Source organism: Panulirus ornatus, chromosome 4, assembly GCF_036320965.1.
Source record: "Panulirus ornatus isolate Po-2019 chromosome 4, ASM3632096v1, whole genome shotgun sequence".
Classification (NCBI taxonomy): domain Eukaryota; kingdom Metazoa; phylum Arthropoda; class Malacostraca; order Decapoda; family Palinuridae; genus Panulirus; species Panulirus ornatus.
In genome coordinates, this window is record NC_092227.1 from 48,137,202 (window position 1) to 48,162,536 (window position 25,335).

General features: G+C 41.6%; 1 protein-coding gene across 1 annotated transcript in view; it reads right to left on the reverse strand.

Moving 5' to 3' along the window:
* The window catches only part of LOC139764789 (uncharacterized), an 821,726-nt gene that overhangs the window by 39,087 nt on the left and 757,304 nt on the right, over positions 1-25,335 (reverse strand). Inside the window, exons 25-30 of the mRNA XM_071691681.1 lie at positions 17,100-17,369; positions 16,513-16,714; positions 15,920-16,018; positions 10,945-11,253; positions 4,143-4,238; positions 1,617-1,696 (exon numbers count right to left, since the gene is read on the reverse strand). Coding sequence (XP_071547782.1) covers positions 1,617-1,696; positions 4,143-4,238; positions 10,945-11,253; positions 15,920-16,018; positions 16,513-16,714; positions 17,100-17,369 — 1,056 coding nt within the window. The remainder of the gene's footprint in view (positions 1-1,616; positions 1,697-4,142; positions 4,239-10,944; positions 11,254-15,919; positions 16,019-16,512; positions 16,715-17,099; positions 17,370-25,335) is intronic.

The following is a 25,335-nucleotide window of genomic DNA, read 5'->3' on the forward strand; positions in this document are numbered from 1 at the left end:
ATATAAATGGCTAAATCCAGCTTGGGGGAGTGATAAATAAGGGCTTGGAGGCTGCTCTGCTGGCGTTATTTTTTAACTACCCAGATCCAGCCAAGCACAGAAGAATAACGGCTTTAAGGCCACCTAGTGGTTAATTTCTTGCGGTGTCTTAATGACCTCCCAGACTAGGATAAGGAGCAGACACACTATGGTAGCAGCCCAGAAGCTTCTGTAGTTACGATGATGCTCTATACCTCGACCGCATTTCCCCGAAATTCTTGCATCTAAAAAAAACATCTAACGTTTCATAGCCAAGTATAAAGGAGCCAACCAACATGCTCTGTCAGGACGAGTTTCGGAGATGTTTTTCTATCTTACGGCAGATACGAGCGATGCGAATTTAAGCAATGAGCAGAATCACGCTAAGTCGTGACATGTTTGCCTTACGTGCGATTACATCACCCCAGACGAGACATGGTCGGTCTTATTAGTGCTACAGGAAGCTGGACAAGCATGTTGTTCACTAACAAAAGTCTTGGGGGGTGTTGGCAGACTTAAGCCACTGGGCTCTTTTCTCTTTTATTTTTCCCTTTTACTGCGCGGTCACGTTCGTCAAAGTCTGTCCCTAAGGGACATACCAGGAGGTTAGGAAAAAAGAATAAATCTCAAAGATTAGATAATAAAATGGAGGGGCAATAAAAAGTACGTGGGTTGTCCACCTAGTGGAGGAGACATGAACTCGGGTATTCTTAGGAGTAACGCAGTAGCCGTGTTTGGCCAGCAGAACTGAGGATTGAACGACAAATGTTCACTCCGGAATATGCCTTTCTCAAAATCCATTCACTAGAGCATGACACATACTGAATTCTCGTCTATCGTTGACACTGTAGTAAGAGCACTTGTCATAGCTGACGTACAACTGACTGAAGAATTAATTTCTTGTTCGGGTCGTGTGTCAGCAGGATGCAGTCTGAGAGATGTACTGAATTACGGGCACCGTTGCTCGTAATTTCGGTCATCATCGCTTCATAAATACGTTACATTTTTTTCTCTATGGAAACATAAAAGCATCGAGAAATCATTAGAAATTAATGAACATATATACAAAAACCATGTTTACATTGAGCTTTGCATGAAGAGTAGGGAAAAAGTGTGATAATCTACCCTAAACTGCCGAAAAAAGGCTAACTTGACGCAAAGTACTATAAAGATGACGCAGAGTATTATAAACATGAAGCAGAGTATTATACACTTGACGCAAAGTATTATAAACTTGACACAGAGCATTACAAACTTGACGCAGAGTATCATAAACATGAAACAGAGTATTATAAACTCGACGCAGAGTATCATCAACTTGACGCAGAGTATTATAAACTTGATGCAGAGTATCATAAATATGACACAATATTACAAACTTAACGCAAATAGTATAAACCTGACGCAGAGTATTACAAACATGACGCAGAGTATTATAAACATGACGCAAAGTTAGACGTAAGATTAAGAAATCTCTCACGCATTGATAGATACATATCTATCACCTTAACCTGTAAAAGTACAAATGGATCATTAAAAAGGAAAAGGAAAAATTGATCTCAAACTGAACGAAGACCAGAACCATCTGTTCGTCTTACCTCCAGTCCTGGGAACTCGCCGTCCTCCTCGTCGTACGGGTGCTCCAACTCCGAGTGGTACCTGTCCTCAGTGTTTATACCTGGAGGAGGAGGAGGAGGGAAGTGGGTGGGTATACATGGTAACTCCTTTGGTAAGGTGAGGTCCGGGCGTGTGGCCCGCTTGTGGAGAGAGAGAGAGAGAGAAGAGAGAGAGAGAGAGAGAGAGAGAGAGAGAGAGAGAGAGAGAGAGAGAGAGAGAGAGAGAGAGAGAGAGAGAGAGAGAGAGAGGCGCATTAATGAGAAACTGAGTAAACACAAAACGCGTCTAGCAGTGTGTGTGTGTGTGTGTGTGTGTGTGTGTGTGTGTGTGTGTGTGTGTGTATGCACGTGATATAAAGCATGATTTAAGTGTCTGTAATGACGAGAGTTTGTAGGGTGATCACCGGCACAAAACCTGGACATCTGAAGGATTCTAAAGATCGCGTCTTCCAAAACTAAACAGGGTAAGGATGGTGTTAAATGAAATCATGATAATCTGCGAAGTCGTGCACTTTTTTACCTGACAGGTGGCAAAGTTTGCCATATATTCCAATCTAAAATTGTCTTATGCACGCAGGGAAACTTGCCATTTCTGACATGACGGGAAGAAAATCCTCATCCAGGGAGATATTAGGGTACCAAGAAGTTCTTCCCAGATTCTGGAAGTAGGGGGGTTGTGTTCACCATTGTGTGTAAGTCTCATCAAACTCATCTACAACAGGGGAATAAAAGACAGCAACCAAAACTTAAAAGAAGAGCCACGAATTTATTTTTCTCAGCTGGTACCAAGAACGTCTCCTTCAGGATGATGATCGTTCTCCTGTAGACGGGGTTGTCGAAACTGAGCAGAGTAAATCCTTGGCTCTTGCTTTCCGTTTTCGTTGCTGCCTATTATACATTTGTCCCTGTGGATTACACACTAATCTAAAGTAAACAAAAATTAATGAAGGAGGGATGGACTAAAGTATCGTAAGGACTGAATAATGAAAACTGTCTTACATTTGCCTAATAACTTATAATTACACCCTGAAACATAAAGTATGATATAATGACTCTTGATATTAGGCAATTTTACGAAAGGCAAACTATTTCGGTTTAAGTCTGCATATCTCTTTTCTTGTATATCTTTGGAGTTTGTGTAGGAGTGTGTATATATCTATATGTGCATGGGTCTCTTTCCTGTGATCTCATGAAAAAAAAGAGAAAAGAAACATAATCATTATATCAGGAAGGGTTAGTTCATGTCTTACACTTCAACTAGCATGATGAAAATGTAATTGTAATCCCATCATTATCCTATGATATGATGGTTCGTAGTGAGAGAACAGTTTTATCAGCGAACACCCATCATACACAGTAGGGAGTGATCATACGTTTGTTTCCATGCAAACACGAACGCAAATGTTACATCAACTCCAACACTAAGGTTAGTTACGTAAGCTGAGAACACGTTATCCATGGAGGTAAAAGACTGGTACATATTTGTCCCTGTGACGCGTCGTCGTGAATTTACAAATAGAATTTGTCCTTTTGAAGGATATGAACCTTGTGTTAGCGGATGGATATACTTTTTTGCCCAGATGTGAAAATCAGGAAATATATCAATTGAAAATATGCATTTACGAAAATGAATACAAACATCCTTTAAGGGGAATGTTCAGGTTAATTTTACGGGAATGCAACCCGTGAGACCTCCACGGTTAAGATTAGTGGAACGTTAGTATCTCACTCAAGCAACATATAATCATCTAGGGTAGTAACCAGAGACATTCAGGCCATTAATCTTTTGTTCACAATTACTCAAGTGTTCACAAGCATGAAAACATGTTCACAGGCATGAAAACAGAGTATGGGTTCCTCAAAATCAAGGATCACTACAAGAAAAAAAAACACCAGTTCACAAAACCATCCGTATTAAGACCACATCCAGGACCAGTCTCTCCTGATCTGTGAGGCAAGTGCAGCACAAAGGAGGGTGTGTTAAAACAAACACCATCCACGACACACAACGACCGTGGTTAAGGCTCTTACAAGTCTTCGTGCAGACCTGCAGCCGCCATCACCAACCACAACATAAAGAACATTGGCGTTAATCAACTTTGGTTTTGACGCGTCCTACAAATGGAAAAGGGGAATGGGTGGAAACTTGGCCATCTTCTTTGCCGACTCTTGATCAAATTACGATAAGAAATTAGTTTGAGTGGAAGTGGTGTCAGATTTTGCTCTGAAATCAGATCTATTTATTCAAAATTGAATTAATCTCTTCTCTTTTTAAATTATCCCTGCCAGGTCCCACCTTCCCATTTGCAGGTTTGACTGTCAGTTGTCTTTACTTCACAAGGTGAATCATCCAAGTATAGGGTTTCCAAAACAGATGCATCGTATCACGTTGATGTGGACAATTAGGGTCAGTCAAATGTGCTTCCATTACACTCCACTGCACCACCGCTGGGGGAAATCTAAAAGGGTCAAAAGGGTCAAGCCAAAAAGGAAGCAGCTTCCATCTACCGTCAATATCATAGTACAATCCCTCGAGAACATCCGAATATTCGTCTAGTATGTCCTCGTCCAACACTCCGTCGGGACTCTCCAAGTCGGTGCTTCCTGCATTGGTGAGAGACGCACGAGTGAGACTCCATGCATATCATCACTACAGAGACAAACCTGAGCCTTATAATCATCTAGTTATGAGGAAGGTATATAAGTATGGATTACCTTTAATATGAGTTCAAGACAAAGTGGAGTAAGCAAGATGTGAGTTTACTCAGCAGATATTACAGTAAAGACAAAGGTACAGATCACTCTATTGACTAACTAGAGGTATAAGACTAGAAGGGCATGCAAGTCTTAAGAACTAAGAGGAGGAAGCTACAGAGGAGAAGGGTACAGAGAAAGATGAGAGAAGCTTCTACCCTACGAAATTATTACAATCTTTGATCAACATGGATGACGAAGAGGGACTAGAACTGTCACTGTTATTTTATGCTACAGACAGACATGTTGTTGTAGAAGACATTTCTAAATACAGTCACTGTTTAATCATATATCTTCATACTTCAAAGGCGATTAGGATTAGAGCTATCATTATCACATTATAAGTTGGCTACTTTCAACAGTAAGTTTTTCTAATTCTCACCGATTGCTAATATTCTTACCAACCCAGTCATCATTTTCATTAGCACCATTAATCTTCAGATAACAGTAATACTACTGATGATGATAGCGATGATGATGATGATAATGATAATAATAATAATAATAATAATAATAATAATAATAATAATGATAATAATATCAATAATAATAATAATAATAATATCTAATAATATCTTTTTTTCACGCTTGCTTGTCGTTTCCCGCCGCAGCGCGACAGCTCTAGGAATAGACGAAGAACGGCCTCATTTGCTCACATACATTCCATCGTTTCATGTACAACGCTCTGGAACATGGCCTCCATACTACAACCATGGGCCACAGACCTATTGGTGGCTTCCCCTGACAGATTCAATGCCTGGTTCAGCCAAGTGATAGCCTGGTACCCTTTGTATACGACATCACTCATATTCGTACTATTCCATGCACGCATCGCACCCTCCTGCAAGTTTAGACCCCGATCGTCCAAAGCAACTGTCAGTCCATCCTTCCATTCCGTCCTCGATCCCCACCACCCACTTCTGGCACATGTACCCTCTTAGTCAGTCTCTCCTCACTCATCCAGTCCATATGGGCAAACAATTGCAGCACATCCTCTCCAGGTATCTCAGATATGATCGTGCTCCACACTTCACACTTACCCTATTATTACTCACTCAATCAACCGTCCCCACACCATATTCTGTAGTCACGCATTTAATTTTCAACACGTCCTCCATCTTCTGTATTTTTTTTTTCATTTCGGACTCACACCTCGCATCCATACAGCACCGTCGTTGTCATTATACCATCAAATGTATCCATCGTTGCCATAGTAGACAATGACCCTTTCATTCATACAGGAACTTAGCCCTCTCGCCCACGTTATGGTTATTCCAGCTCCTTTGGTTACAACCGTTGCCGTGCCCATACCCTGGTATGCACTCCTCTCCCTCCAGGTTCTCTCTTTTCGGACTCACATTCCAACAAGACTCTTTCTTTTCTGATAAATCTAATAATCTTAATTCAATTCACGCTAACTCTCAATGTTCTCTTCTTACTTTCCAATCTCAGATACCACCTTCCACAGTTTCTTATTCCTACAAGGCCGACTGAAGGAAGACCTTAAACTTTTCCCACACACAAACACAACGTAATCAATATATGGACTGTTGCTACTTTTGTTCATATTACTATTACCATTATGTCATCATCATTACCGTAATCACGAATATCAGAATTATTCTCACCTGGGATTATAATATTCAGCATTAGTAATGTAAACATTAAAAACTCCTCATCCCTATTTCCGTCAGTATGCTACCTTCTCTCCTCGTACAGCAGAGCTGAAGATCTCTATTTCTTTGGTTCGTCTGTCATCCTATAACACTATCACCTCGAATCAAGAGTCTGCTATACGTGCACCTAATCATCTCATAGTCAAAGGAACAAAAAAGGCAAAATCTATTGCGACCAGTAGGCGTAGTATTTGTGTATGTTCGTGGTCTCAGATATCGACATCATCAAAACTCATAATACTAGAGAACTCTATCCTCGCCACACTTGCCGTTCATGACGTGCAATTTTTTTTTTTTATCTTTTTTACGTTGAAGGCTCCAGTCACGGACAGAGGTCCACATCCTGGCCGGTCCTTAAACGAAATATATATAGGATTATGAAATGAAAAAAAGAATAGACAAGGGAAACATTTACGAATTTTGGAGGAAATGAAAACTTGTCTTTTACAATGTGCCACTTGGAAAGACATGAGACGGTAGAGAGTTCCAAAGCTCCAAGGTGCAAGGAAAGAAACTATTATCAAAACGGCCCATCATTGAGTTGCCATAGGCCACACAGTCATCATGTGACGCAGCAGCATGCACAGTATTGCGTGGCCTAGCGAGTGGTAGGAGCGCAAAAGCAGCCAGCTCTCGAGAGCAAAAACCAAATATCTATAGAAGAGGAAAAGCGAATCAACGCTGAAGCGTAGGACAAGATGGTCAAGTTCTGAACTTAGCCTGGGAGGGTTTATAAATTGGACCGTTCTCAACTCAGTTCTGTCAGGTAAGGATGCAGAGCTAGAGCAGTACTTACACAAGGTCGGATCAATCCTTTACACAAACGTAGCAACTGTTCAGAAGAAGAGAAATTTCTACATCTAAACAGGATTTCCAGTTTCTCAAGAGGCAGACTAAGCTATTTCTATAAAGTGGGGTCTCCAAGAAAGAGTGGATGTTACAGTAATACCAAGCATGTTCATGGAGTCAAGAAGTGGAATTACAAAACCGTCAAAGGAGAGAGGAACGTTGTTAACGAATCTTCGACAGAAAGAAGGGTAAAAACTGGGTTTTGGAGGTATTAAACTTAACCAGATTAGTCCAAGTCTGAGCTTACTGAGAAAGTTGTATCGAGACGAGATGTGGATCCCGCAGGTAAAAGAAGTAGCAACAGAATTGAAGGATGTGGAGGAATGCATTGTTGAGTCGTCAGCGTGTGAGTTCATTTAGTAATTTGTTGAAGAAAGGCAATCGACGAAAAGGAGAAAAAAGGGTAGGGGACAGGACAGAACCTTGAGGGACACCGCTGTTGACGGAAAAAGAGGAAGAGGCTGATCCTTCAACAACCAAAGATAGATCGGCTAGAGAGCAAAGTGAGGGGGGGGGGGGGGGGGGGGGGGGGGGGGAAGACCAAAAGAGGAGAGCTTAGAGATGAGACCCAGATGCCAAAAACTTTGGATATGTCAAGGGCAACTATATATAGTATTCCCAAAAATATTTCATGGATGATAACCAGACAGTAAGACAGGAAAGAATATCATCAGTGGATCTCACCTTACGAAAGCCATAACGATGATTAGAGAGAAGACTGCGAGATTCAAATCGTCTCATGATATGGGAGTTGAGGGATTCAAAGACTTTGAAAATCGTAGATGTCAAAGCAACACGACGATAGTTCGAGGGGTTAGAACGGTCACGCTTCTTAGAGATGGGATGTACCAACGCATGCTTCCAAGAAGAAGGAAAAGTTCTGGTGTTTAAACAGAAACAGAACAGACAAGCAAGCACACTCCGATAAGAGATTACGGACAGGAGCGTACGCTTAGAAGGGGCTGTTGAAGGGGAAGATGCCGTGAAGATACATTTATGAGAGTGCAATCAGATGAACCACCTGGGAGCGAGCTTGTGTAGTAAAAGGGGTTATGGATTAGAGGTGCAAAACAGATCCAGAATATTAGGAGAGCAGTCACAGCGGTCAGGAGTATGGGTAGGGTGGGAAAACATCTAGATAATTGAGAATGGAGTATGTGAGGGCTTCAATCCCACAACCATCTGTATGGGAGGAATTCAACCATTCCCTATGGTGAACAGTGAAATCCCTTAAATAGAGGATCTCGGCTTGCGGATGAGAGGATGCCACAGTCTCACGGCAGTCGTTTAATTAGTCGAGTGGGAGACAAAATCTGAAGAATTGGGAGAACAGTAGGCGAAGCTTGAAAAATGTGATAGTTGGGAGACAGACATTGAGTCACATAACATCAGGGTTTGGAGACTCAGGGTCCTCAAGGCGTGCAACAGGTGTGTTGATGTTGGAATATGCACAAACACCACCTTTGAACCGGAATCGCGAGTAGAGGTTATAGTTAGATAAGACAAAGGGACTAATGAGAACATTTTGAAAAGTGGGTCTCAAAGAGAAGCAAGACATTAGGATCAACAAAACAAAGGTTACTAGAGAGGCCACGAATATTGGTATAGTGTGCAGAAAAAGAGGAAGGTCTGTTAGGGACGGAAAGGTCGTGGGAGGGGCCGGTACTAATACTGTCTAAGCCCTCCCTTTCATTGGTAGTAGAGTCAGGCGGAAACCCAGAGATTCTTAGCACTCCATGATGCTGTGGACTAGGGCCACAGGCTTGTTGAACTCTTATCATAATCATATCAAAGACGATTGGGTAGACAAAAGAAGGTAAGAGAACTTATGTGAAGATAATAAGTGAGATTTGAGTAGGTGTATGGCGCTTGTAAGAAAAATATGGCAGGACTAACCCAGAGGTACCATTTTTGATGAGACAGAAAGTAAGACCAGCAATCCTAACATGGAGGGGGTAGGATGGTTCCGTCATCACTTTAACACTCCTCAGTCAGGACGGTAGTACCACCCTGGGTGGCTGCTGTCAAAAGCCTACCACCTTTGCCCCAAATCCTGCTGTCACATATATCTTGTCCAACGATTTTCAATGTACAACACGACTCATTCTGGCTACTCTACGTTTCCCTTATACTTCGCCTGTTTTCATTACTATGCTCATCTTTTCTTTGTTCCCCGCCCCCCCCCTTGTTCTTAGGGGCTGCACATCATGCTACAGTATCCTACATCCAATGAGGTACGCACACACCAGTCTATGGCAACTGCAAGAGATGCTCCCAGATGTCTAACAGTAAGAAACAGCAAGAATCTACAGAGAAATGTCCATTCATGAGAAAAGTGAAACATAAAATATAAACTCTTACTACAACCCAAGAAAACACTTAAAACTAAACAATATATAAACTACAAACTGAATATATAAATAGACTAATTCATAAGATATACATACATAAATAAATTCTCTTCTAATATAGTTAATTCTATCAAACAATAGATAAATACAAATAAATAAATATATATATATACGGGCTCCGCCGGCAAGAGATTACACTGCGTGTGAAACAGTACCTTTGGAGCGGCTGTATCACTGGGAGTGAAATCTAAGAGACAGAACTAACTTTTCATTCCAAAAGAATCCACACTTCCCTATTCCTGGGGCAGGGAGAGCAGCCTTTAGAAATAGGTCCTGGGTAACACCAGGAGTCATAACAAAGGTTTGTTATGCGGTAATTATAAATTTTAACATGACAATTTCTCGAAATGTTCTTTGACAAGACTGTACTCCCTAGGATACAGCTCGCAAGTAGTGACTTTTCACTTGCTGTGTAACCTCTTGCTGGCGTAGTCTATATGTATGTCTATATGTATGTGTATGAATATGCGTGTCTATTTGTGTGTTACGGGGAAAGAGCTTTAAACAAGTGTTGCCCCGTCTCTTAACCTTGTATACATGTAACACGTCATGCACACACATATACCCCAGGCTGAGAACAGTACCCATCTATCGACCATACTCGATGGGAGGACGAACACCTGGGTTGGTTTTGGGTGGAATGCCACGCCCCGGAATCGAATCCATGCGAGTCCGACCCTGGGCATGGCCATGCTCGCTTATGGGCAATAACGCTATTCGTTACACCACCACGGAGGCTCGTAAGCGCACTGGGCCCGGAATTAGTCTGCTGTTCATGTCCCTTAAGACATGACACTGTTGAGCTTCCTCTGTGTGTGTGTGTGTGTGTGTGTGTTACTTGACTCCACCTACCTGATATATATATTGTTTGTGCAGGCGTTTATAGCTCTGTGTGTGAGTTTGTTCATTTGTGAGTGTGCGCCACGTGTATATATGTGGGTTTATGAGTGTAGTACTCTGAGTTTTTCGGTGTACATCTTTATGTTTTCAGTTTCTTTGTTTCTCTCTTCATCTTTGGTGTAACTTACAAAAATTCGTATGTTTGATACCACAGGCTTCAAGAACGACAAGCAAATCCGTACAAATGACTGCAACTTAAACGCCAAGATGCTCATCACACTTTCTGACTTCGTTCGTCTTTAAGCCAGTGTACAAAATCCTTACCAGGCACCACAAAGTTGCACATAAAGGCACATCCTTAATCAAAGACAGATGCTCGTTCTTCATACCAAGACACAACTATGTTAGTCTAGTCATATCATATGATGGTAGCATATCATGCAATGGTTGGAAATAGACAATATCCAATCCCACAGACAAAATCTCATATCACCACTTCTGAACATCCAACTCTCCAAATGTTAGTTCAAATAAACATACACTCAAAATCCTGTTGTATTCATGAGGGTTAAATGCAGCAACATCCTTTTTTTTTTCTCGTCTGCTCCGTCATTATTGTCTGTGATAATGAAGAAGCTCTCAAAGATGTCAACATCCAAGAGGTCAGTCACTGAGCCTTTGCTTTCCATCCACATTAATGCAGGCAACAACCGGAGAGCTATGTAATGGGGCCTCCTGTAGCAGAGCTAACCAGGCACATCTGTCACTGCGACTACCAACCAATCGAGTAGTCGAGGTCCTGATCTTCGTACTCTGGCCCAGCTTCGAAGCCTGAGCCTTCTCCCGAGCCATCGCCGGACCCTGAGCCCTCTTCAAGGCCCGAGCCCTCTTCAAGGCCTGAGCCCTCACCAAGGCCAGAGCCCTCACCCAGGCCTGAGCCCTCTTCACCTGAGCCCTCGTCAAGGCCTGAGCCCTCCTCAAGACCTGAGCCCTCTTCAAAACCTGAGCCATCTTCACCTGAGCCTTCTTCAAGACCCGAGCCCTCTTCGCCTGATCCTTCGTCTTCACCTGAGCCCTCCCCACTTGACTCTGGGAAACAAGCTCATAGTTGTGAAAATCCTCTCCCGTACTCTCCTCCATCTTACCATATATGAGAAGGATATTTCTAGATGATTTACCGTGTGTTGGAGTATGAAATATACTACATCCTCTTACTGACTGGTTTTCTAATCTTACTTGATCAAAATGATCGTGAGATCTATACGAACATGTGGCATTGCTAAGTGAACATAAACGTCTTAGTAAAGACTACAATTTTGAGTCAAAAGTAAAGTTATGAGGTCGAGTCAAAGGTAAACTTATATCTTCGGGTCAATTCAAAAGCAAACTTATATCATCCTATAGCCTAATGGCTTTTCTCTTTTGATATCATGGCTTTATGAGGCTTCTACATGTTTTATGCACAACTAAATGTAAATTCTTTTGTCTAAAGATGAAGATAAATTGGTTTACAGTCTCTAAGTCTGTGCCGGTGAAGCAAACAGCATCAATACTGAAAATATCTCTATAAATGGCCATAAAGTGATATATATTCATACAATTTTTAGGGGAAACCTGAGAAGTGAGTATTCATGAATATTCATCGCATATACCAACGTTTGGTAACATGTTAAGGAAGTGAGCAACTGTCTTTCACAAACGCATAACAATGATTTTACGATATTTCAGGAGAGAATATCCTCCCTTCTTTCTTTTCTTGCGCATCAGGGAACGAGTGTATGAGAAAAAGTACAGCATTCTATCAATGGTCTGACCTTGCTATCTTAAACGCATGTTTTTCGTATGACAAATTAGGGTGAGGTAGCCATTATGTAGGGCACATCATTTTTGTCATATACTTGTAGAATGTATTCTATCTCATCCTTTGTGAATATAATGGGGGGGGGGGGCTATGTTTGCACTTCGATTTAAAGCTGCGTGGCTACCACTCAACTAAGAGGAATAAATGGACTGACATAGACACTTATATGTAGATTAGCCAAGTATCGCTAGTTCATACCAGAAATTATATATATGCTTGTGGCATGAGAAGAGTGGGAGGTGGGCTGTTTAGAAAGGGTAGTGAGTGGTGGGATGAAGAAGTAAGAGTATTAGTGAAAGAGAAGAGAGAGGCATTTGGACGATTTTTGCAGGGAAAAAATGCAATTGAGTGGGAGAAGTATAAAAGAAAGAGACAGGAGGTCAAGAGAAAGGTGCAAGAGGTGAAAAAAAGGGCAAATGAGAGTTGGGGTGAGAGACTATCAGTAAATTTTAGGGAAAATAAAAAGATGTTCTGGAAGGAGGTAAATAGGGTGCGTAAGACAAGGGAGCAAATGGGAACTTCAGTGAAGGGCGTAAATGGGGAGGTGATAACAAGTAGCGGTGATGTGAGAAGGAGATGGAATGAGTATTTTGAAGGTTTGTTGAATGTGTCTGATGACAGAGTGGCAGATATAGGGTGTTTTGGTCGAGGTGGTGTGCAAAGTGAGAGGGTTAGGGAAAATGATTTGGTAAACAGAGAAGAGGTAGTAAAAGCTTTGCGGAAGATGAAAGCCGGCAAGGCAGCAGGTTTGGATGGTATTGCAGTGGAATTTATTAAGAAAGGGGGTGACTGTATTGTTGACTGGTTGGTAAGGTTATTTAATGTATGTATGACTCATGGTGAGGTGCCTGAGGATTGGCGGAATGCGTGCATAGTGCCATTGTACAAAGGCAAAGGGGATAAGAGTGAGTGCTCAAATTACAGAGGTATAAGTTTGTTGAGTATTCCTGGTAAATTATATGGTAGGGTATTGATTGAGAGGGTGAAGGCATGTACAGAGCATCAGATTGGGGAAGAGCAGTGCGGTTTCAGAAGTGGTAGAGGATGTGTGGATCAGGTGTTTGCTTTGAAGAATGTATGTGAGAAATACTTAGAAAAGCAAATGGATTTGTATGTAGCATTTATGGATCTGGAGAAGGCATATGATAGAGTTGATGGAGATGCTCTGTGGAAGGTATTAAGAATATATGGTGTGGGAGGCAAGTTGTTAGAAGCAGTGAAAAGTTTTTATCGAGGATGTAAGGCATGTGTACGTGTAGGAAGAGAGGAAAGTGATTGGTTCTCAGTGAATGTAGGTTTGCGGCAGGGGTGTGTGATGTCTCCATGGTTGTTTGATTTGTTTATGGATGGGGTTGTGAGGGAGGTAAATGCAAGAGTCCTGGAAAGAGGGGCAAGTATGAAGTCTGTTGGGGATGAGAGAGCTTGGGAAGTGAGTCAGTTGTTGTTCGCTGATGATACAGCGCTGGTGGCTGATTCATGTGAGAAACTGCAGAAGCTGGTGACTGAGTTTGGTAAAGTGTGTGGAAGAAGAAAGTTGAGAGTAAATGTGAATAAGAGCAAGGTTATTAGGTACAGTAGGGGTGAGGGTCAAGTCAATTGGGAGGTGAGTTTGAATGGAGAAAAACTGGAGGAAGTGAAGTGTTTTAGATATCTGGGAGTGGATCTGTCAGCGGATGGAACCATGGAAGCGGAAGTGGATCATAGGGTGGGGGAGGGGGCGAAAATTTTGGGAGCCTTGAAAAATGTGTGGAAGTCGAGAACACTATCTCGGAAAGCAAAAATGGGTATGTTTGAGGGAATAGTGGTTCCAACAATGTTGTATGGTTGCGAGGCGTGGGCTATGGATAGAGATGTGCGCAGGAGGATGGATGTGCTGGAAATGAGATGTTTGAGGACAATGTGTGGTGTGAGGTGGTTTGATCGAGTAAGTAACGTAAGGGTGAGAGAGATGTGTGGAAATAAAAAGAGCGTGGTTGAGAGAGCAGAAGAGGGTGTTTTGAAATGGTTTGGGCACATGGAGAGAATGAGTGAGGAGAGATTGACCAAGAGGATATATGTGTCGGAGGTGGAGGGAACGAGGAGAAGAGGGAGACCAAATTGGAGGTGGAAAGATGGAGTGAAAAAGATTTTGTGTGATCGGGGCCTGAACATGCAGGAGGGTGAAAGGAGGGCAAGAAATAGAGTGAAGTGGAGTCATGTGGTATACAGGGGTTGACGTGCTGTCAGTGGATTGAAGCAAGGCATGTGAAGCGTCTGGGGTAAACCATGGAAAGCTGTGTAGGTATGTATATTTGCGTGTGTGGACGTGTGTATGTACATGTGTATGGGGGGGGGGGGGGGGTTGGGCCATTTCTTTCGTCTGTTTCCTTGCGCTACCTCGCAAACGCGGGAGACAGCGACAAAGTATAAAAAAAAAAAAAAAAAAAAAAAAAATATATATATATATATATATATATATATATATATATATATATATATATATATGAGCGCGGACTTTCAGAGAACGAACATATGATGCCCTCTAACAGCAGGGATTCAAACCGCTTGTGGGCAATGCGTATGCTAGTATTACACTAGGCTATGGAACCCGTAATAGAAAAAATGAGTATTCCATTACTAGTTATCGAATACCCTTTTTCTCATGTCCCTGAGCAAGGGGGTCTCGATCGGTTATATCATACCAAGATTACGTTAGCCAGGAGCTACTAATTTTACCCAACTTACTGTCACCGGTGTAGCTACATGAATACGAATATAATGCCATGAGCGTGTACTTTCACGAACACATGATGCCCTCCAACACCAAGGATTGCCAATCGAGACCCCGTTGTTCATGGAGAGACGAAACGTTTATGATCACCAGTAATCTTACCTTCAATGGGCAACTTAGCCTAGTTGAATAGTCATATCTTTGATGGGCTCCATAACCTAGCTTTAGCAAACCCAGATCCCACACAAATGGTAGATGTACGAATCCTAGCTGTTTTATGGCATAATATATATATATATATATATATATATATATATATATATATATATATATATATATATATATATATATATATATACTATGTTCAATACCTCATTCCTGAAGGTATTTGTGATTAATATCTGGGACTCGTTACTTGCTTGTTCATTTCATCATTCAATGTGATACACGTGTCTAAGTCCATGTCTTTTTAATATCAATAAATGATAATTGAATCGACGCTTATCAGACAAAGTTAACTTGTTTGTAATGAATGAAGTTCCGTTTTTCATTTTCTACTGCGGCTTATAAAATATGAGGAAAACGTCAAGTGGATCATTTTTTCTACGTATATCCTGTAAAGCAATGGTACATATATTTGCAGGACTTGAAATTGGCAATTTTAAGTATTAGGCCTTGTTAGAAAAAAACACATTAACTAATGGATATACTTCAACTACAGTAAGATATATATCATTAAGCAAATATCTGTGAGAATAAAGGGATATATCCAAATATAATTAGCTGGTACTGAAGCCAAATATTAACTTATATATAATTACTAACTCAGCACACACGATATTAGTATGGTTAGTATTAATCAATGAGGGAGAATTATTTGAAGTCATAAATATTTTTCCCGAGTAGTAGGTATCCTGGCTTATGAAAATGCTCATGATGTAAAAAAAGTAAATGCAGTGGATATTTCCACAACCTTGGATGATGACTGTTCATCCATACTTTCTCTTGTTAATTTGCTTGCGTTAAACGAAGGACTTTCTCTCCCTCGGTATCAAATTCCTATGGGCACTGGGTCTCACCATAGGGATTTTAGAGATGATACAACTACTACTCATAATCTCATTATCATGTTTTAAAATGTTAGACAATGTTAGCCTTATTAAGTAGAGTATGGGCCTCATCACCATAGTCGGTGTCAGAATAGTTGCTCTCAACGGTCGCTTCTTCTGGAAAGGTCTCGATCATCCCTTCGTCAGACAGGTACTCGGGGGCTTCAAAAGTTCCTGTACGTAGTGAGCATTATTGTCTCCTGTTTCTCATGTTGGGAGTTAACGCTCAAAGGTGGACAACCAAATTAAGATACGAGAACTAAAAGAGATATTATATAAATATTCTTCTAAAAGAGAAACATGAATCATATCCATTTCGAAAAAGGACAGTGAAATAGATCTGCTAATGTAAACCTTGATTCATCTGCGTTAAACAAACATTAACTGATGAAATTTAAAAGACTTATTAACTTGTGAATTAACAAGTATAATGTATCAGATATCAAAAGAAAGCTTGTCTAGTTGTGGAGCACAGAAGCAAAAAAAATCATCTACTTGGATGACAAATGAATAAAGATCAGACATACATAACTGCAATACATATGTATATATAATGCATATATGAAGGTAGTTAGAGAACAAAAAGATTGGAATAAGAAATAATGTTTCAGTATCACGTGAAACGATAAAGCTACAGACATGTACAACATGACGAGAGCTTCACGCACCTGTTCCATCCAAGCTGGGGTCCATTTCGCTGATGACGTCCTGGGGTGGTTCGTCAATGATGGAGAACTGCGGGTCTCTCTCTGTGTGGGTGTAGGCCCAGGCCTCATTGGGGTCCCATAAGGTGTAGAGGTGGGTCTTCACCAACAACCAGAAGATGTTGCCCATTATCCAGTTGGCAGTCCATCGGATCATCTGGATTGGCTGTTGTGGGAGACGAGTGGTGAGTTCATGGAGCTTTGGGTTCTCTCTGGTTACTTGTTGCATCATCCTGACCAACTAGGCAGAGCAAACTGGAGAGTGTGTATTCACTAAATGTATCACTGTATATCTGAGAAGAGCGTCAGTTCAAGGGACTTTAAGAAAATGAGAGATAGGAAAGCAATTATGAAGGCTTTCACAAAAAATGTCGAATAAAAACTAAGTTGAGACGATATATACCAAAGAAAACAAACATCACTCTAGATTTTAATTAGTAGATGTTAAAAGCAACATCTTGTGGTTAAACCTACCATATCCATCTTCAACGTTCTAACGTCGGCATCATACACTCCACACCAGACCTCGAGCCCCAGCTCTTTACACTCACCGTCGTCAGTATGGAAGCCATACTGGGCTCGAGCTGACTGTCGAGACACACGGCCTGGTAATCGAAGACTCTGATCCTCTTGTACACTTCGCTCTGCACCAGTGACTCCATGATGGTTCCCTCCAGGGTGCCGAAGAATTTGCCGGTGTCGTCTTCATTCTCAGAGACGACTATGAAACCATTATCGTCCAGCAAGTAGCAATCCAAGGATTTGCTCTCGCATGTCTTGGCCGCCTTGCAACTGGTGTCTCGCGATGGATAGGCAGGACACTGAAGGAAAAAAAGGAACAGTGGAAAGTTAAGATGATGATTCTATTACACTTTAGATTTTTTGATGCTTTTGTTAATCTGAATCAGAAACAAGTGCGGTTAGGTACTCTGAAACAAAGACAGAATTAGAGTTAGGTAATCTGAAGCAGACAAGAGGGGAAAGTAAGGTAATTTGAAGCAGGAACAGAAGTGTAAGTACTATGAAAGAGACAGAAGTAAAGGAAGGCAATCCGAAGCAGACACATAAGAGAAGTAAGAATTCTCAAGTTACACGAGTGCTGTAGAGACAGATGCTGATTGGACCGGTTCATACAGAAAATGAAGAAGCTGTGACTGAGACAGTACCAAAGCTTCACTTAATCTCAGCCTACGAAAAACGATAACGCTTTGGTCTGCCAGGAGCTACCGTGCTGTTTACACAAACGAATGTATTTGTTTACTGAGGGGTGAATTAGGGTCACTGTTGACACAGAGATGATTTGGGATGTAATGAGATGAACCTTATCTCAGTGGGACAATCAAGTCATTTTGAGTTGATTTTAAAAGCGAAGCACAGTCCGGGCAACAAGGATTGTAAGAGCTGCTCTAGTGGTAAACCACAAGACAAAGTGCTTGATAACGTAGGTGTTAGTCAAGCATTTTTCATGGTAAATTCCACCACTCTAAATTTCTTGAGATAAGACTACAATGTAGGCCATGCGTATATCTCTCAGTAATGTCTATTACCTCCTTGGTCCTCTTACACACACACACACACACACACATATATATATATATATATATATATATATATATATATATATATATATATATATATATATATATATATATATATATATATATATATAATATATAACAATTAGAGATGAAGTGAGGAGATGGAGTGAGTGTTTTGAGGGTTTGCTAAATGTTTGATGATAGAGTGGTAGATATAGGGTGTTTTGGTGAGGTGATGTGCGAAGTGATAGGGTCAGGGAGAATGGTTTGCTGAACAGAGAAGAGGTAGTGAAAGCTTTGCGGAAGATGAAAGCCGGCAAGGCGGCGGGTTTGGATGGCAATACAGTGGAATCTATTACAAAGGGGGGTGACTCTGTTGTTGATTGGTTGGTAAGGATATTCAATGTATGTATGGATCATGGTGAAGTGCCTGACGATTGGCGAAATGCATGCATAGCGCCATTTTACAAAGGCAAAGGAGATAAAGATGAGTGTTTATATTACAGAGGCATACATCTGCTGAGTATTCCTGAGAAATTATATGGGCGTGTATTGATTGAGAGGGTAAAAGCATCAGATTGGTTTCAGAAATGGTAGAGGATTTGTGGATCAGGTGTTTGCTTTAAAGAATGTATGTGAGAAATACTTTCAAAAACAGATGGATTTGTATGGAGAAGGCATATAATAGGGTTGACAGAGATGCTTTGTGGAAGGTTTTAAGAGTATATGGCGTGGAAGGTAATTTGCTAGAAGCAGTGAAAAGTTTTTACCAAGGATGTAAGGCATGTGTACGAGTAGGTAGAGAAGAAAGTGACTGGTTCCCAGTGAACGTCGGTTTACAGCAGGGGTGCGTGATATCTCCATGGTTGTTTAATTTGTTTATGGATAGGGGTGGTTAGGGAGGTAAATGCAAGAGTTTTGGAGAGAGGGGCATGTATGCAGTCTGTTGTGGATGAGAGGGCTTGAGAAGTGAGTCAGTTGTTGTTCGCTGATGATACAGCGCTGGTGGCTGATTCGGGAGAGAAACTGCATATGTTGGTTACTGAGTTTCGTAAAGTGTGTGAAAGAAGAAAGCTGAGAGTAAATGTGAATAAGAGCAAGGTTATTAGGTTCAGTAGGGTTGAGGGACAAGCAAACTGGGAGGTAAGACTGAATGGAGAAAAACTGGAGGAAGCGAAGTGTTTTAGATATCTGAGAGTGGACTTAACAGCAGATGGAACCATGGAAAAAGAAGTGAGTCACAGTTTGGGGGAGGAGGCGAAGGTTATGGGAGCGTTGAAGAATGTGTGGAAGGCGAGAACATTATCTCGGAAAGCAAAAATGGGTATGTTTGAAGGAATAGTGGTTCCAACAATGTTGTATGGTTGCGAGGCGTGGGCTATGGATAGAGTTGTGCGCAGGAGGATGGATGTGCTGGAAATGAGATGTTTGAGGACAATGTGTGGTGTGAGGTGGTTTGATCGAGTGAGTAACGTAAGGGTAAGAGAGATGTGTGGAAATAAAAAGAGCGTGGTTGAGAGAGCAGAAGAGGGTGTTTTGAAGTGGTTTGGGCACATGGAGAGGATGAGTGAGGAAAGATTGACCAAGAGGATATATGTGTCGGAGGTGGAGGGAACAAGGAGAAGAGGGAGACCAAATTGGAGGTGGAAAGATGGAGTGAAAAAGATTTTGTGTGATCGGGGCCTGAACATGCAGGAGGGTGAAAGGAGGGCAAAGGAATAGAGTGAATTGGAGCGATGTGGTATACCGGGGTTGACGTGCTGTCAGTGGATTGAAGCAGGGCATGTGAAGCGTCTGGGGTAAACCATGGAAAGCTGTGTAGGTATGTATATTTGCGTGTGTGGACGTATGTATATACATGTGTATGGGGGGGGGGGTTGGGCCATTTCTTTCGTCTGTTTCCTTGCGCTACCTCGCAAACGCGGGAGACAGCGACAAAGTATAATAAAAAAATAAATATATATATATATATATATATATATATATATATATATATATTTGTTTTCGTTTTTTTGTTTTGTCGCTGTCTCCCGCGCCTGCGAGGTAGTGCAAGGAAACAGACGAAAGAAATGGCCCAACCCACCCCCACACACATGCACACACACACACACGTCCACACACGCAAACATACACACCCACACATCCCAATGTACACACATATATACACACACAGACACACACATATACACACATGCACACAATTCACACTGTCTGCCCCTACTCACCACCATCGCCACCCCGCCACACACGGAATAACATCCCCCTCCCCCCTCATGTGCGCGAGGCAGCGCTAGGAAAAGACAACAAAGGCCCCATCCGCTCCCACTGTCTCCAGCTGTCATGCAATAATGCCCGAAACCACAGCTCCCTTTCAACATCCAGGCCCCACACAACTTTCCATGGTTTACCACAGACGCTTCACATGCCCTGATTCAATCCACTGACAGCACGTCGACCCCGGTATACCACATCGATCCAATTCACCCTATTCCTTGCCCGCCTTTCACCCTCCTGCATGTTCAGGCCCCGATCACTCAAAATCTTTTTCACTCCATCTTTCCACCTCTAATTTGGTCTCCCACTTCTCCTCGTTCCCTCCACCTCCGACACACATATCCTCTTGGTCAATCTTTCCTCACTCATTCTCTCCATGTGCCCAAACCATTTCAAAACACCCTCTTCTGCTCTCTCAACCACACTCTTTTTATTTCCACACATCTCTCTTACCCTTACATTACTTACTCGATCAAACTACCTCACACCACTTATTGTCCTCAAACATCTCATTTCCAGCACATCCACCCTCCTGCGCACAAATCTATCCATAGCCCACGCCTCGCAACCATACAACATTGTTGGAACTACTATTCCTTCAAACATACCCATTTTTGCCTTCCGAGATAATGTTCTAGACTTCCACACATTCTTCAAGGCTCCCAGGATTTTCGCCCCCTCCCCCACCCTATGATTTACTTCCACTTCCATGGTTCCATCCGCTGCCAGATCCACTCCCAGATATCTAAAACACTTTACTTCCTCCAGTTTTTCTCCATTCAAACTTACCTCCCAATTGACTTGATCCTCAACACTAATGTACCTAATAACCTTGCTCTTGTTCACATTTACTCGTAACTTTCTTCTTTCACACATTTTACCAAACTCAGTCACCAGCTTCTGCAGTTTCTCACATAAATGTATTTGTATGTAGCATTTATGGATCTGGAGAAGGCATATGATAGAGTTGATAGAGATGCTCTGTGGAAGGTATTAAGAATATATGGCGTGGGAGGCAAGTTGTTAGAAGCAGTGAAAAGTTTTTATCGAGGATGTAAGGCATGTGTACGTGTAGGAAGAGAGGAAAGTGATTGGTTCTCAGTGAATGTAGGTTTGCGGCAGGGGTGTGTGATGTCGCCATGGTTGTTTAATTTGTTTATGGATGGGGTTGTTAGGGAGGTGAATGCAAGAGTTTTGGAAAGAGGGGCAAGTATGAAGTCTGTTGGGGATGAGAGAGCTTGGGAAGTGAGTCAGTTGTTGTTCGCTGATGATACAGCGCTGGTGGCTGATTCATATATATATATATATATATATATATATATATATATATATATATATATGCGTGTGTGGACGTTCGTGGATACACATGTGTATGTGGGTGGGTTGGGCCATTCCTCGTCTGTTTCCTTACGCTACTTCGCTAACGCGGGAGACGGCTATTAGGTGTAACAAATAAAATGAAATAACATATATATATATATATATATATATATATATATATATATATATATATATATATATATAACACGAACACTAATGTCTTGCAAACAATGAGTGAAGCAGCCAAAGCTCTGAAATCAGCTCACCATCACATGAATGTGGATGAGGTCCACGACATGATGGACGACATAGTAGAGCAACAGGATGTAGCTCGGGAAATATCAGAGGCCATCTCTAACCCAGTGGCATTTGGACAAGATGTGGATGAAGATGATCTCCTGGCTGAGCTAGAGGAGCTCGAACAGGAAGACCTGGATGAGAAACTCTTGACCACAGGTGAACCTGTTGGAGAGCTACTAGAGGTTCCCACCAGCTCCATTGCCAGGCCTGAGCGTAGGAAAGAGGAGGAGGATGATGATATGGCTGAATTTGCTCTCCGTATGGACCCTGAACCCTGCTGTTTTGTTGACTTTCCAGTAATCACTCCCAGGATGTCAAAGGTCTCCTCAATGAAACCATTGTGGGAATTGACTTTCATGTGCTTGCATACAAACCAGCCTGTTCCTAAATTCCTTCATATATATATATATATATATATATATATCCCTGGGGATAGGGGAGAAGGAATACTTCCCACGTATTCCCTGCGTGTCGTAGAAGGCGACTAAAAGGGGAGGGAGCGGGGGGCTGGAAATCCTCCCCTCTCATTATTTTTTTTTTAATTTTCCAAAAGAAGGAACAGAGAAGGGGGCCAGGTGAGGATATTCCCTCAAAGGCCCAGTTCTCTGTTCTTAACGCTACCTCGCTAACGCGAGAAATGGCGAATAGTTTGAAATATATATATATATATATATATATATATATATATATATATATATATATATATATATATATATATATATATATATTCCTGCGTGTTGCAGAAGGCAAGTAAAGGGATGGGAGTTGGGGGCCGGAAACCCTCTCCTTGTATTTCAGTTCCTTCAAGATCGAACAGAAGCCAAGCAGGGAGTGCTCATGATCTTCGAAGGCTCAGGTTGGGGTGTCTAAATGTGTATGAAAGTAACCAAATTGAGAAAAGAGGAGCGATAAGTAGTGTGTTTGAAGAAAGAAATGTTCTGTCTGAGTAAAACAAAGCTCAAGTGTAAAGGGGAAGAATGGTTTGCAAATATCTTTGAAGTAAAGTCAGGGGTTGGTGAGAGGACTAGAGCTAAGGAAGGAATAGCACTACTCCTGAAGCAGGAGTTGTGAGAGTATGTGACAGATTTTAAGGAAGTGAATCTTAGACTGACTTCGGTAAAAATGAAAGTGGATGGCAAGAGATGGGCGATCATTTGTGCTTATGCACCTCGTTATGAGAAGAAAGATCATGAGAGGCAATTGAGCAGCTGAGTGAGTGAGACTGCAGTTTTGATCTATGAGACTTGGTATTAGTGATGGGTAATCTTAAGTTGAGTGATGTAGCTGTTGAAGGTATAATTGAGGGGCATGGGGTATTCAGTATTAAGAATGGAAATGGTGAACAGCTTCAGGAGTTGTGTACTGAAAAAGGACTGGTGACTGGGAATACTTGGTTTAAAAAAAATATACGTATGTAAGGTACAGAGATGGTCAACAGGCATTATTGGATTACATATCAACTGATATGCGCGTAAAAGAGATACTCTTGGATATAAATGTGCTGAGAAGGGAAGCTGTTGAAACTTCTGATCACTATATTGTGAAGGCTAGGGTGAAGAATTATACAGTTTTAGGAAAAAGGAAACAATATCGGTGAGAAGAGAGTGGTAAAAGGAAGCGAGTTTAGAAAAAGACCTTTGTAGAGAAACATCAAAATGGCTAAAGGAGAGAGCAAATGAAGCAAAGGGAATGGAGGAGGAATGGGAGCAGGAATGGCATGTGGGAGAGATGCATGTGGCATGCGAAAGGTGGGAGATGGGCAGATTAGAAATGATTGTCAATGGTGGGATGAATTAAAGTTGTTAGTGAAAGAAAAAAAAGGGTGGCGTTTGGCTGATACTTATAGGGAGGGAGTGCAAATGATTGGGGGATATGTAAGAGAAAACGGCAGGAGGTCAAGAGGAAGGCGCGGGGGTTAAATTGAGGGAAAATGAGAGTTGAGGTGAGCGAGTATCAGTAAACTTTGAGGACAAGATGTTTTGGAAGGATGTGAATAACGTGCCAAATACAAGAGAACAAACAGGAAAGAGGCAAATGGTGAAATGGCAATAGGCAGTAATAAATGAGAAGTAGATGGAGTGATTATTCTGAATGACTGTTGAATGTGTTTGATGATATGGTGGCATATGTGGGGTATTTGGATCGGGGTAATATGCGAAGTGAGAGAGTCATGGATAGTGGTTTGGTGAAGAGGAGGTGATGAAAGCCTTACAAAGGATGAAATGTGGCAAGGCGGCTGGAGTGGATGGTATTGCTGGCGATCTTATTTAAGAGAGTGTGTGACTGTGTTACTGATTAGTTAAGATTTTCAGTGTAAGCATGGATCATGGTCAAGCGTCTGAGGATTGGAGAAATGCATGTATAGTGCCACTGTATAAAAGGAAGGGGGATAAAGACGAGTGTTCAAACTACAGAAGTACAAGTTTATTGAATGTACTTGGTAAGTTGTATAGAAGGGTATTGATTGAAAGGGTGAAGGCATGTACAGAGCATCAGACTGGGAAGTAACAGTGTGGTTTCAGAACTGGTAGTAGGTGTCTGCTTTACAGAATGTGTGAGAAATATCTAAAAAAAGAAAAAAGGTGCATATGTAAGTTGCATTTAAGGATCTGGAAAAAGCATATGATAGGGTAGATAGAGATGCCCTGTAGTAGGTCTTAAGAATACACGTGTTAAGGAAATCTGCAAGAAGCAGCGCAAAGGTTTATCAATGGTGTAGAGCATGTGTACGAGTGGGGAGAGAGGAGAGTGAATGATTCCAAGTGAAAGTAGGTCTGCGTCAGGGGTTGTTTAATTTGTTTATGGATTGGGTGGTGAGGGAGGTAAGTGTCAGTGTTCTGGAAAAAGGGTCGAATATGCAGTTTGCAGGGGATTAGAGGGCCTGAGAAGTAAGTCGGTTGTTGTTTGCTGTTGATGCAGCACGGGTTGTATGTTCGACTGTGAAACTGCACGACTTGATGACTGAGTTTGGATAAGTGTTTGAAACGAGGAAGAGTAAAAATATATATCAGAAAGTTTATCAAGTTTAGCAGAGATGAGGGACAGGTTAGTTGGGGTGCGAGTAAGAATGGAGAAAAACTGGAGGCAGAGAATTTTTTTTTTTTCTAGATACGGGCAGTGAACATGGCAGTAAACGGAACTATGGGAACGGATGTGAATTAAAAGGTGGGTCAGGGATTCAAGGTTCTGGAAGCACTGAAGAATGTATGGGAAGAGATCGTTATCTAGAAAGGCAAAAATTGGTATGTTTCAAGGTAGAGTAATCCCATTATCATATGGATCCGAGGCATGGGCTACAGATAAGACTGTGCGGAGCAGGGTGGGTTTGTTGGAAATGAAATGTTTGAGAACAATA